We start from the raw sequence: 14801 nt of genomic DNA on the forward strand, positions 1-14801 counted from the left end.
AGGCGTGGCCTTCGACTGGGAGGAGAAACAGGAAAGAGCGTTCCAAACACTCAAACGAGCCTTGTGCACCGCCCCGATACTATCCCTTCCCGAAGGAATAGAAGACTTCATTGTCTATTGCGATGCATCCAATCAAGGACTTGGATGTGTTCTGATGCAGCGAGGTAAGGTTATAGCCTATGCCTCGAGACAGCTGAAGACACATGAGGTTAACTACACAACCCACGATCTCGAGCTAGGAGCAGTTGTATTTGCTCTGAAGATCTGGCGACATTACCTATACGGTACCAAAAGCACGATCTTTACAGACCATAAGAGTCTACAACACATCTTCGACCAGAAAGAGCTCAACATGAGACAACGACGGTGGGTCGAGTTACTTAGTGATTACGAATACGAAATTCGTTATCATCCGGGTAAAGCCAATGTAGTAGCCGACGCCCTAAGTCGGAAAGAATATACTGGTCGTAGGGTCAAATCTTTGACTCTAACCATCCACTCGCACTTGTCCACACAAATAAAGGAGGCTCAGCTCGACGCTTTGAAACCTGAAAATGTGGCGGGTGAATCCCTTAGAGGGATGGATAAGAACTTGGAAGCCAAGGGTGGCGGAGCCTTATACCTCATGGATCGGATCTGGACACCGAAACACGGTGGCTTCAGAGACTTGGTCATGATGGAAGCTCACAACACTCGTTATTCCGTCCACCCGGGTTCAGATAAGATGTATCTGGATCTTAAAAAGCTATACTGGTGGCCTAACATGAAAGCAGATATTGCTACCTTCGTAAGTAAATGCCTTACTTGCGCAAAGGTCAAGGTCGAATACCAGAAACCCTCCGGTCTTCTACAACAACCGGAAATACCAAAATGGAAGTGGGAGCGGATCACTATGGACATCATAACCAAGTTGCCCAAGACGACGGGTGGACTTGATTCCATATGGGTCATCATCGATAGACTGACCAAGTCTGCACACTTCCTACCGATCAAGGAAACAGACAAGATGGAGAAACTTACCAGAACTTACATTAGGGAGATTGTAAGACTGCACGGTGTTCCTTTATCTATCATCTCAGACCGAGATAGTAGATTCACTTCGAGGTTCTGGCAGTCACTACAAAGTTCCCTGGGAACTAGGCTGGACATGAGTACAGCCTACCATCCACAGACCGACGGGCAAAGTGAGAGAACTATCCAAACCCTAGAAGATATGTTGCATGCCTGTGTGATTGACTTTGAAAAAGCTTGGGATACTCATTTACCCCTTGTCGAATTCTCCTACAACAACAGTTATCACACGAGCATAAAGGCAGCTCCATTCGAGGCCCTCTATGGCCGGAAGTGCAGATCCCCTCTATGCTGGGCTGAAGTGGGTGATACCCAGTTAGCTAAGGGACGAGTCCCCGAAAGCACTCTCACAGGTCCGGAGATCATTCGGGAAACGACAGAGAAGATCGTTCAAATTCGTGAACGATTAAAAGCCTCTAGAGACCGACAGAAAAGCTACGCCGACCAGCGTAAGAAACCATTGGAGTTCCAGGTGGGCGATCGAGTCCTACTGAAAGTCTCACCCTGGAAGGGCTTGATACGCTTCGGAAAGCGTGGGAAGCTCAATCCAAGATACATAGGGCCTTTCGAGATTCTCGCAAGAATCGGCCCTGTGGCTTACAAGCTCAATCTACCAAAAGAACTCAGTAACATACATCCTACCTTCCACGTGTCGAACTTGAAAAAGTGCCTATCTGACGAGACTCTTGTCATTCCACTCGATGAGATCGAGATCAACGAGAGCCTTAACTTCGTGGAGGAACCAGTAGAAATCATGGACCGAGAGGTCAAGCAAACAAAGCAAAGCCGTATCCCGATAGTGAAGGTGCGCTGGAACGCAAAGCGTGGACCGGAATTCACTTGGGAACGTGAGGATCAGATGAAACTGAAATACCCTCACCTTTTTGCTTAGTTATTTGTAATTCTTAATTGCTTACATTCTAATTTCGGGACGAAATTCCTTCTAACGGGGGGATGATGTGACAACCCGAAATTTCCATTTGTACGAACAATATCTATTCAATAGAAGTCAGTCCAATTTTAGTGATTTTCAGACTTTTCCGAACAAGTTAGTGTACCTTAGGGTTTACACTTTAGGAGATATCAGGAGAGTGGATGCTCCTGAGTTTGTGAAATTTGGACATTTCAAGTTTCATAATGTTACAGTCTAGGTTCAAGAATAAAAATATTTTCTGTCAAAATATTTCAGGACTATAAATAGTTTTCTGAATTTATTTAATTCATTATTCACAATTCCAACTAGAGAAAAGCCATTTTCTCTCTGACAGATCTTCGGGTTTTTATCCCAGATTGTGAGTAACTCTTTCTAGTAGTGCTAGAGTACATATTTGATGCTTATAACATGATTTAGTGGGCTAAATCATGAGATCTAGGAGTTTACTCCCCAAGGTGTTCTTGGGCGGTAAACTCCCGAAACAAGGCCAAAACCGACATTAATGCTAGAATAAGGCCTTAGGACATTAGGTAAACACATTAGGGACATGAAATCACACACAAAACCACCCAAGATTGGGAGTTTACGGCCCAGAACTCTCTTAGGCCGTAAACTCCATTTCAAAGGGCTAAATGGTGGTTTTTGGACTAAAGGACTTTAAGGCTTGCATCTAGATTAATTCCCCAAGTAACTTAAGGTCTTAAACACTTCAAATGACACAAAAGAAAGTGAGTTTACGGCCCAGAACTCTCCTAGGCCGTAAACTCCATGTAAATGGTCACAAAGGGTGTTTTCATGACACCTAAGGCCCTAGCCCTTTACAAGAAATTGTACCCACTAAATGGAAGGACCAAACCACACCAAAATCACATAAACAAGTGAGTTTACGGCCAAGACATGGTTCTTGGGCCGTAAACTCCTATAAAGGGCACTAAGTGGTGCCTAATGCCTTCATATGCTAGGATTAAAAGTCTAGAACACATCCCACTAGTACAAGAGACTTGAAATCAACCAAGGAATCACCCCAAGGGAGTTTACGGCCGTAAACTCCAAGGGGAAATGTCCTTTAGGCCGTAAACTCCTATTTGGAGTACTTCTAGGCCTTAAACCCTTCCAAGAACATAGCCACTAGGTTAGAATAATTCTAGAAAGCATATTGGACTTCAAAACACACCAAACACACATGTTTGGGAGTTTACGGCCGTAAACTCAAGAGTTTACAACCGTAAACTCCATGTGTGATGGTTTATGGAGAGTAAACTCTCATATGGGGTCCTTTGGAAACCCTAAACTCAAGTACCCTGTCCCACAATAGCTTAGATGAAGTCCTTACGGCTTAAAACACTTACATAAAGTGTTATCTATATCTAAGATGTCTTAAACATTATCAATTAGTCTTTGGGGTCTAATTAAGTGCATATATATGTGATTATATGTTCATTAGGATCGTAGTGTGTGCACAAGTCCTCGCTTGACACCTAGCCATCCGATACCGTTCAGTTCATTCCAATCACCAACTACAGGTGAGTTCATACCCCGTAAATCAATGTTTTAAAGGATTTTAAATGCTTTAATGGGGGGGGGGAATACAAGTAGAAACAAACATGTTATTAAATCAGTTTCATGTATTTTATAACTATGTTTTCACTCAGTAGATTTCACATATTTCAAAGGAAGTCACGTGAAATGGTTTTTCTATCTTAAAATACTTAGACAACAGAAGTATTAGTTTTGAATTGTATAATGCCTTCAAGTCACTTTATATTATTGTTCAAAGCTCCTAGATACCTTGCATAAACATACTTGAACAACAACATACTTTCCAGTTAGCTATCATAGGGATAGTCAGAAGATATCAAACAAGAGTCAGTTCATTCATGAGTCTATACTAGCACATTGCCTGATACATGAGTACCTTTACATATACTTACATGATACATGAACACGATTACATGAACGCATTACATGAGTACCTTTCCATAGATACACTTCTCTGTATACATTAACAGGATTACTTATATCTCGAATTACGAGGATGATTTATCAGTACCTTCTGTGTAAATCTTCCTACATATTCCACAGTACCTCGGAATATTTAAGACAGGACCCTATCCCATAGTACCTCAGGATACCTAGATGGGCCTATATCCCACAGTACCTCGGGATATACGTACGGGACTAACCATTCCGGAACCCATCTGTTAGCAACAGTGGGTAATGAACATCTACGGATGCCTACGGTTAATACTTATACTAGGAGTACCTTTACAGGGACTAACCATTCCTTCCACCTGCTGCTGCTACAGAGGAAGAATTGGACTATCTTCGGATGTCCATTAGGTTATATGTAATATGTTAGCCCCAGTACCTCAGGTCAACATTTACATTTGTTTTGTTAGCACTAGTACCTCCGGCTAACACTTACCTGATTATATTTTTCCTGTTTACTTTATTTTGTGATATCTTTCACATAAACGATGAGTTAGACTAAGCACTTTTAGTACTAGTCTACACAAAGGAAAAATACTTCATTCATACAAAACATTCGGGTCTTGGTAGAAGACTGCACTTCATACATACAAAACATTCGAGTCTTGGTAGAAGACTACACTTCATTCATACAAAACATTCGGGTCTTGGTAGAAGACTGCACTTCATACATACAAAACATTCAAGTCTTGGTAGAAGACTACACTTCATTCATACAAAACATTCGGGTCTTGGTAGAAGACTGCACTTCATACATACAAAACATTCGAGTCTTGGTAGAAGACTACACTTCATTTATACAAAACATTCGGATCTTGGTAGAAGACTACATTTCATACATACAAAACATTGGGTCTTGGTAGAAGACTACACTTCATACTTATAGAAAATAAGGGTTTTTCTAGGGATTTCATACTTACCTCAACATTTTCACTTAAAGGTTTTCATGGCATTCATAGCAGGTTTTCACAAACAAAGCAATGACACTTATATACTTATGAACTCACCAGCTTTAAAGCTGATACTCTCTTTCAAAATAACTTGTATTCTCAGGTCGCCAGTAGACAGGTACGGAGGACAGGTTTTGAGAAGACGCAGCAGACAAGTCTCGTCTTTTATTTTGATTGTATATTTTTGGTGTCTTACCACAATGAAAGAACACACATGTATAAAACTTTACTTATAATGAAATGGATGATGTTGTTGCTTGTTTATTATATTACACTGTTGTGATACTGTACATGACGTCCTACACCCCTGAACGTTTCCGCCGTTCGTGGTTTTGGGGTGTGACACTTTCTGATCGAGGATGTGCTGTAGGCTCTTGTGGTCAGTGAAAATCGTACACTTGGTTCCGTAGAGATAATGTCTCCAAATCTTCAGTGCAAAGACTACGGATCCTAATTCCAAGTCGTGTGTGGTATAGTTGACCTCGTGTGCTTTCTGCTGTCTCGAGGCATAAACAATTATTTTCCTCTTTGCATAAGCACACAACCTAAGCCTTGATTAGATGCATCGCAGTAGACAACGAAATCCTCTGTCCCTTCGGGTAGGGACAGAACAGGCGCGCTGCACAAGGCTTGCTTTAATGTCTGGAACACTGTTTCTTGCTTTTCACTCCAACAAAAGGGTACACCTTTCCGTGTTAGAGTGGTTAAGGGTTTGACGATTCTGGAAAAGTTCTGGATTAATCTCCGATAATAGCCGGCGAGACCCAAGAATTGTCGGATTTCTGTGGGTGTCTTCAGTGCCGACCAATTTTCTATCACTTTAATCTTGGAAGGATCCACGTGAATACCCTCCTCGCTTACCACGTGACCGAGGAAAGTTACCTTCCGAATCCAGAATTCACACTTGGAGAATTTTGCGTACAACTTCTCGGATCTAAGGGTTTCCAACACTAGCCTCAAGTGTTGTTTTGATCTTCTTCGTTTTTGGAGTAGACAAGTATGTCATCATTGAACACAATGATGAACTTGTCTAGAAAAGGGCGACACACCCGGTTCATCAGATCCATGAACACTGCCGGTGCATTGGTTAGACCGAAGGGCATCACCACGAACTCGTAGTGTCCATATCGAGTCCTGAAAGCTGTCTTGGAAACATCACTCTCATGAACTTGTAGCTGATGGTACCCAGACCGAAGGTCTATCTTTGAGAAGTAGCTGGCTCCCTGGAGTTGATCGAAGAGGTCATCTATTCGTGGAAGAGGATATCGATTTTTGACGGTCAACTTGTTCAGCTCACGGTAATCGATACACATCCGAAAGGATCCATCTTTCATCTTAACGAACAATACCGGAGCTCCTCAGGGTGAGGAACTTGGTCTAATGAATCCTTTACTGAGCAACTCATTGAGTTGGCTGGATAACTCCTGCATTTCTGCTGGAGCTAAGTGATACGAAGATTTCGCTACGGGGGTAGCTCTAGGAATTAGATCAATGCGGAATTCGACCTGACATTCGGGAGGAATTCCTGGAAGTTCTTCAGGAAACACATCAGGAAAGTTACAGACTTCGGGCATGCTCGCGAGGTCTTTAACTTCCTGTTTTTCGTTGATTACATGGGCTAGGAATGCTTGGCATTCCTTTCGCAAGAGTTTCTGAGATTTGATGCAGGAAATGATGCGAAGATTAGAGCTGAGCTTATCGCCATAGATGATGAGAGTTTGACCAGAAGGAAGGTTGAGACGGATGGCTTTTTCGAAATAGAGAATATCAGCGTGATTGGGACTCAACCAATCCATGCCAATAATGACATCAAAGTTCTTTATGGAAACTAGCATAAGATCGATAGGAAATGAATGGTCATTCAGGGTAAGGGTACAACCTACGAACACCTCGTTAGTGCTTTCTTTCTCACTGTTAGCCATCTCGACGGTAAACGTTTTGGTTAATGGTTGAGGATTAGGTTTAAGATTATGTTTGAACGCATGACTAACAAAACTTCTTTCAGCACCCGAATCGAAAAGGATACTAGCATAAGAGTTTTCGAGAAGGAACGTACCCGAAACAACGGTGGGATCGGCGACTGCTTCCTCCCGTCCCATGGCTAGGACTCCCCTAGTTTTATCAGCTGTCACCTTCTTGGGGCAGTTCCTTTTGAAGTGCCCAACTTCTCCACAATTATAGCAGGCTTGACCAACACCTGCTCCAGAAGATTGATTGGCTGATTGGGCTGGTGCTTTGCAGAATCAGATCGTGTGCCCCTTTTTACCATAATTGGTGCATGACAGTTCGCGGCAGGGGCCGCGATTGTGATGGTATTTTCACTTGTCACATAAGGGAAGGTTACCAGCATATCTGCTAGTAGGTGTTTGAGATGTAGATCCCACAACAGAAGCAGCAACAATGGGGGTAGTAGCAGCATGGACTGCTACAGTCTGTTGTTTCTTTGAGGACCCTTGGGTAGATTGACCATTCTTCTTCTTCCAAAATTTCCTTTTCTCACCACTCCTCTTAGTCGGCTCAGGAGTGGTAGTTGTTTCCTCAACATCATCACTGTGATCAATCAGGGTCTGGGCTAAACTCTTGGCGCTATCATACGTATCCGTCCGTGCAGCTAAGACATTTCCCTTGGTTGGCTGGGTCAGCCCCCAAATGAACCTCTCTATCTTCTTACTTTCCGAGGTAACCATTCCCGGGCAGAGGAGTGTAAGATTATCGAATCTAGAAGTATATGTAGCAATATCAGAACCTTTCATCTTCAGGTTGCAGAGCTCGTGCTCTAATTTCTACATTTCGCCCCGAGGGCAGTATTCAGCTAGGAGGAGTTCTTTCATGGCTTCCCAACCCATGGCATTGGCTACAGGTAGGGTCAAGGATTTGACTAAGCCATTTCACCAAGTCAGAGCTTTATCAATAAAGGTACAGGCTGCGAACTTTACTTTATCGGATTCCGAACAAGCACGGATTTTGAAGATGGATTCGATTTTCTCGAACCATCAGGAAAGGGAAATGACACCTCCAGTGCCATCGATGGATGTAGGTTTTGCATTCATGAAATCTTTATAGGAACCCTCCTTTCGGTGTCCCTGACTGCTTTCTTGATTTTGGGTTTGAGTACCACCTCCCGAACCACCGGAACCACCGGTGTTCAATTGAGACATAACAGCTGCAACCGCAGCGGTAACAGCTGTCTGAAACACCACAGGGTCGATTTCAGGAGGAGGTGGTGGTGGAGGGTTGTTGGTCTTGGAGCTGGGTCTCTTTCTTGGAGGCATATTGATCTAATAAGATCAAGAAGAGAGGATGATAAGTCCTCCGAATTGAATCAAGAGATATGACAGATATATACATTCCGAATAAGTGATAAAGCAGGAAAGAGTTATCGAAACAGATAAATTATTGCTAAAGGAATGATCAAGGAACAATGCGTGAATGAGGATTTCTACAAAGGATTGGCTCGAGAAATACTCCCATAGTCTTTCATGATTCGCTACAACACTGGCTCGATGTTTGTGGTATTTGGCTATGTTTTAGCCATGCTGAACACCACAGTCACTCCCAAGCACATGTTGGTCGTGTCTCGAATGAATATAGTTGGCCATGCTATATTGATCCTAGACATGACTACATAACTGCCCAGGTTTAACTGCAACATACAACACCCATTTACTTATGTTTTGTTCTACTTGTAGTTACGGATCTCGACGGTTCGGTATACTTGTATACTTTTGAAAATACTTATATTTTGAAGTATACTTTTAGTTCAGAGCACTTAGGCCCCATAGTGTTTATAGTCTTATACCATGTAAGGTTTGGTATACTTTATTCACTATAAACAAGGGCTCTGATACCAATCTGTCACACCCTGAAAACCGAAGGCAGAAACATTTCCAGGGTTGACTCCACGTTGAGTATCAAATCCAATGCACATAGTAAGTAAAGTAAACAACCATTACATTACATATATATATATAAAAGTTTACATTTGTTTGAAAGTAAGGTTGTACATGTGTGATACATAGTATATATATGAACAAAAGTAAGACGAGTCTTCAACGCACTCCGTCTTCGCCAAAAGGAATCATCGGGTACGTGTCTAATGCGGACCTGAGAATACAAGCAGTTTGAAAATCAGCATAACGCTGGTGAGTTCATAAGCGGTTTTGTTTTCTGAAAATGTACAAGTTCCTTTTTGTTTCTGAAAAAGTTACACGCCAAGAAAATCCCATATTTTCTTAAAAGTTGGTTATCAAATCCAAAGTGTAATGTAAATAATGTACACTGAAAACATGTTTACCCTTGTGAATTGTAAAGTTTAGTTATCTGAATTTGTTACATGATTCTAGTTATGTACAAATGTTACCCTAGGAAAATCCCATATTTTCCTGAATGTTGGTTACCGATCTAAAATATGTAATGTAAAAGATGTATACTGAAAACATGGTTACTTTTGTGAACTGTAAGGTTTAGTTATCTGGTTTGTTACACGAATCTGGTTATGTACATATGTTACCCTAGGAAAATCCCATATTTTCCTAAATGTTGGTTACCAAATGTGAAAGATGTATACCGAAAACCTGGTTGTCCTTGTGAAATGTATTAGTTTTAACATGTATATAAAACTAATATATACAAAGTAAACATAGTTACTTTAATCATTATTACTATTTAGTAAATCTCTGTTATCCAAATTGCAAGTTCCATAACCATACGATAGACTAGATATGACAATAAGTAGTCCACATCACCTTATGACTTTCGTCGCCCTTGAACCTTACGGTTCGGCTGTAGCTAGCAGCCAGGTGTGGGGTCGTCAGCCCCGTATAGATCTATACACTCAAATCACGCTCCCTATCTAATAGATTCTGGTGACGGGTGCAGTTCTCCACTCGCGTATCTCTGTGGAGTGTTCACCGAGGACGTGTCTCCAATTTATAGGAATAACAAATTTACTAGTAATAATATAGAAAGATCCTGTTACACATAATGATCTTCCACTCGCGTATCTCTGTGGAGTGTTACCGAGGACAAAACAGTGTACTAAGTTTCATGTTCAAATTTCAAATATCATGCTATAATGTGGAAAACCATTTGTGAAATATAAAACATAACAGTTTGTAACGTATTTCACAAATAATGTGTAAGAGTGTTCTGTAAGTTCAAACGATTGTCTATTACGATTATCAGTGTTAAAAGTATGTAATGTGAAACACAACACATGTAAAACAAGTTTTGAGTACAAGTATCCCTTGTACTTTGCTTGTATTCCCCCTGAAAACAGTGAAAAACATTGAAAAAGGGCAGGGGTATGAACTCACCAGTCGGGAAAACGTGACGGTTTGGATGCTAGTTGTCAGTTCGGGGCTTGATTACGCTCGAGGTTCCTATGTAGTATGAAATGATATACAAATGTATCTAATTAGACATTGAACCACTAATTAGACATGAATATGCACTCCAAGACGTGAAAACACTTCAATTCAAGTGTTAGGAGTGATCCGGGTAGCATCTAAGGGTGTGTAGGGCCTAAATATGGAGTTTACTCTTCAAGAGTAAACTCCTTGAGGAGTTTACGACCCATTGACCATATCCCCGTGATTTTACGGCCGTAAACTCATGGGTGGTGGGTTCTTGGATGCCAAATGGTCATACAATGCACACGGGAAGGTTCTAGGGTCGATTCCATGGCTTAGGAAGTGATCGGGACTTGAAATGACCTTGGGAAATGAGTTTATGGTCTAAGGAGATGTTCTTGGGGAGTTTACTACCTTAAACTCATGATTTTACAACCGTAAACTCATGTTTGTCCATGAATCAAGGGCTTTGGGGTTGTAATTCAATCACATGTGATTCTACGTCCAAAACCAAGCTATTCAAGGGGTTAAAGGCACCTTAACACCCTTTGGGGGGTCTTTACGCCCTAAGGAGGTGGGTTTACGGTCCAAGAATGTTCTTGGGCTGTAAACTTAAGTTTGATGCCTTTGAGGATGTTTAGGTGCATCACATGAAAGATTATGAGGTTCTACACTCCCGTGGAAGCATTTGAAGGTGTTTAAGGGCATTTTGACTCACTAACATGAGCTTATGGTCCATGAATGAGGGTTTACAGTCCAAGAACATGCTTGGGCCGTAAACTCATGTCCATATATCAAATGATGCGATTTGGGGGTCCTAAGTTCATGCATGCAAGTTTTTAGGCCGAATCTAAGCCCTAGAAGTGTTTTGGAGGGGTTTTGAGGCTTCAAAACCATCATATGAGGTGTTCACGGTTTTGGGAGGGTCCCCAAACCGTAAAAACATGTTCATATGTGTTTTGGGTGATTCCAACAAGAATTTGCAAACCATTCAAGTTAAACAACAAGTTTAGGATGGATTTCTTACCAAATGATGCTTGAAACGGGGTTTTTGGGCCAATTTCGAGTTCTAGCGAGAGAGTGTAGAGAGAGAAAGTTTTTAGTGAGAGAGTAAAAGCTTCAAAATGATGTCATTCAATCCCTTATATAGGGGTTGAGTTTGTGGCCCGGTGGAATTCTACCCGATACTGCCGTTAGACGGTGCTTTTGGTCGAACCCGATAAATTTCCCGTAATCACGATTTAGATGAAAATAACAATTTTCCAAACAAATATGGAGAATATTTTAATGATTATAACACATCCTGACACTTACGAAATCAAAATAAAGGTCGTGATAAAATTAATTTAACGCAAAGGTTAACAGAACAAATTGAATACGACGGTTTATATTCGACGAGAACGGTTTTAGTGACGGAATAAATTATAGGTTGTCACAATATATATATATATATATATATATATATATATATATATATATATATATATATATATATATATATATATATATATATATATATATATATATATATATATGGCAACACATATTTGAACCATTGAAAACATGACAACACATCACTTCCACAATAACTTCCATAAGGCTAACCGGTATACTATTCACGAAGCGGACCGTGGTCTAGTTGGCCACGAACCACAGACGTGCACACCGTCCCGGTGGTTCGTGGTGGTCCGTGGTCGTTGCAATTTGTGGTCGGGACAACGGATTCAAACGAAGATTTCTATTGGTGTTTGGTTTTTGGAGCCGTTGAACGGCTATTTTGGCCGTTTTTTTTTTTTTTTTTTTTTCAAACTCAATTATAAAAACACTTCTAATACCAAAACACATACACATACATACACATTCTACACTCAATTACACCCATGGATCCCTCGATAAATATGGAATTTTTAAAAAGTTTTGACTCGGATGACGACGTAGAATTCGTCGAGACATTCTTCAATGTTGTGCAACACGTTCACGCCGAAGAAAGTTCGAATGCAGCGCGTACAAGGGCGGTCGTCAATCGTGATCGCCAAGCCGCACACGACTTATTGGTACGTGATTACTTTGCCGATAATTGTCTTTATAATGACGACTCGTTCGAACGTCGTTTTCGTCTGAATAAGGCTATATTTTTACGTATTAGTAATGCTTTAGAATCTCGTTATGATTTTTTCAAACAAAAACCCGACGCTAGAGGAAGAATGGGTTTTAGTAGTATACAAAAATGTGCGGCTGCTCTTAGGTATTTGGGATACGGTATAGCATTTGATGCATCTGACGAATACTTGAAAGTATCCGAGAGGACCGCGGTTGAATGTGTAGATTGGTTTTCTGCATGTGTTTATGAGGTTTTTCACGAAGAATATTTGCGTAAACCTACTCAACGTGATATTGAGAGATTATATTCGGCTCATGAAAAGAGGCATGGATTTCCCGGTATGCTTGGCAGTCTAGATTGTACGCATGTGGCTTGGGAAAAATGTCCAACTGCATGGCGTGGTCAGTTCACTCGAGGAGATATAGGTGAACCAACTATCATCCTAGAAGCTGTTGCATCTCAAGATTTGTGGATATGGCATGCCTTTTTTGGAGTAGCGGGGTCTAACAACGACCTTAATGTTCTTGGTCAGTCTCCACTTTTCAACGATATTTGGACCGGCAAAGCACCTGATATGACGTTCACAGTAAACGGGCACGCGTACAAATATGGTTACTACCTTGGTGATGGGATATACCCGGATTATTCTACATTGATGAAGGCATACTCAGTTCCTCGAAGTGAAAAAGCAAAATTTTTTACAAAAAAACAGGAATCAGCGAGAAAGGATATCGAGAGGGCATTTGGAGTCCTTAAGCAAACATGACATGTAGTGAAATATGCTACACGACTTTGGAATAAAGAAAGAATTAAGCGAATGGTCCTAGCATGTATTATAATGCATAATATGATTATTGAAGATGAAGGTCGAGCGATTTGCACGTATGATCCGAACGACGTTGTCGTTCCAATTGAGGAGTTCGTACCCGGAACGAATGCACGAAAATTTTGTGCTTTTTGTTGATTCTATTTTATTCTTAGTTTATGAAGATACAAGGGAAGAGGAGCCAAAGGAAGTGGAAGCTATTTTTCATCAGATTTGGTTTGAAAAACATAAGGGGTATGTATGTTTTTCCTCCTTGCTGGTGTGATGTTTTCTAATACTTGGCGGTGGTGATCCCCTGGAGTGTGTTGGATATTTTTTTGTTGGAGTTGTTCTATTGTTTCCTATTATGTTGGTTGTACTTATTGTTCTTAATATATTTGGACTATTGGGGGCTTACGGTTGAAGTTATTTTTAATCTATTAAGTAATGTTTCAATTTCTATCATTTCTTTTCAGGTTGGTTCTGATTTGTCAATTCAATTTAGTATCTCTGGTCCTTCTTCAAGTTCCAAATGTAAGAGCTTTCTTCCACTTAATTTTTTCTTTTTCTTTTTAATTAACACTCAGTAATAATACTATAAAATAAGGGGGTGATTTTGTTAAAGGAAATGTGTCAAATTTGATATAATGGTTGCTGTAAAAGAAGCCAGATTGGTGGCTTACAGTTTAAGTTCTTTTCAACCTAATTTTTTTATATAACAGGTGATTAATTATTTAATAAATGTAACTACTAACTACTCTTCATTGTTAAATATGAAACGTAATTCTAGCTTTGTAGTAATTGAAATGTTGATCAATATTTCAGGTGGATGATGATATTACGTATTGGATTTTTAATATATTTATTAAGTTTCTAATTGATTAATGTTGTTGATCTGGTGCATTTTCAAATTATTGTGTCAAAAATCTTAGGTAGGCATAAGTATGCCCTGATGATATAAAGATTCTGACTTTCATCATTCATAAAGATGGTAATTTGTTCAACTTGGATTCTTCATATTATTGAGACAGCTTGATAAGTGTACTCTCAAGGATTATGGTGAATTTGTAATTGTAAATGGAAAAGTCTTTTTTTCCATCTATATTTGTCAAAAATATGTAATTTTGTTTCCTTTTTGTTAATTACTTTTTATTTTTAGATTTGTATCTTATTGAAGTTTTGCAGTATGTCAAAGGAGATCTGGTTGTTGCACTTTTGGTGATGACTTGACTGCTTCCAATTCTTTTTAATCGGTTGTTGCACTTTTGGTTGCAGACTGTTGGGGAGTACTCTTCTTATTTTTGGCCATTTTACCCTTCTTGGTTTCAGGTGTTTGTTTTTAAGTTTCTCTTGCTTTTACTCTGTATTCTAACTCTCTCTCTCTATCTATCTAGCTCTCTGATGGCTTCTTTATTTATCAAATCATTTACCGTTCAAAAACTTTTAAGTTCTGATTTTCAATTTTATTTTAAATATAATTATTTAAGACAAGTTGATCATGTATACCTGATAATTGTTTATTTCATTATTATGTTTGGTTTTATTTTTTTTCAATAAATTGGCCTTTCAAACTTTAATGTTATGTATTCTTGGCTTATAT

The 14801-nt window shown here is 40.0% G+C and overlaps 1 protein-coding gene across 1 annotated transcript; it reads left to right on the forward strand.

Annotated features, from left to right (window-relative positions):
- Nucleotides 1-12193: 12193 nt before the first annotated feature.
- On the forward strand, nucleotides 12194-13162 carry LOC111886425 (uncharacterized). Its single transcript, XM_023882672.2, has one exon. The coding sequence runs from the start codon at nucleotides 12194-12196 to the stop codon at nucleotides 13160-13162; it is 969 nt and encodes a 322-aa protein (XP_023738440.2).
- The last annotated feature ends 1639 nt before the right edge of the window (nucleotides 13163-14801 follow it).

The sequence above is a fragment of the Lactuca sativa genome, chromosome 2, assembly GCF_002870075.4.
Source record: "Lactuca sativa cultivar Salinas chromosome 2, Lsat_Salinas_v11, whole genome shotgun sequence".
Classification (NCBI taxonomy): domain Eukaryota; kingdom Viridiplantae; phylum Streptophyta; class Magnoliopsida; order Asterales; family Asteraceae; genus Lactuca; species Lactuca sativa.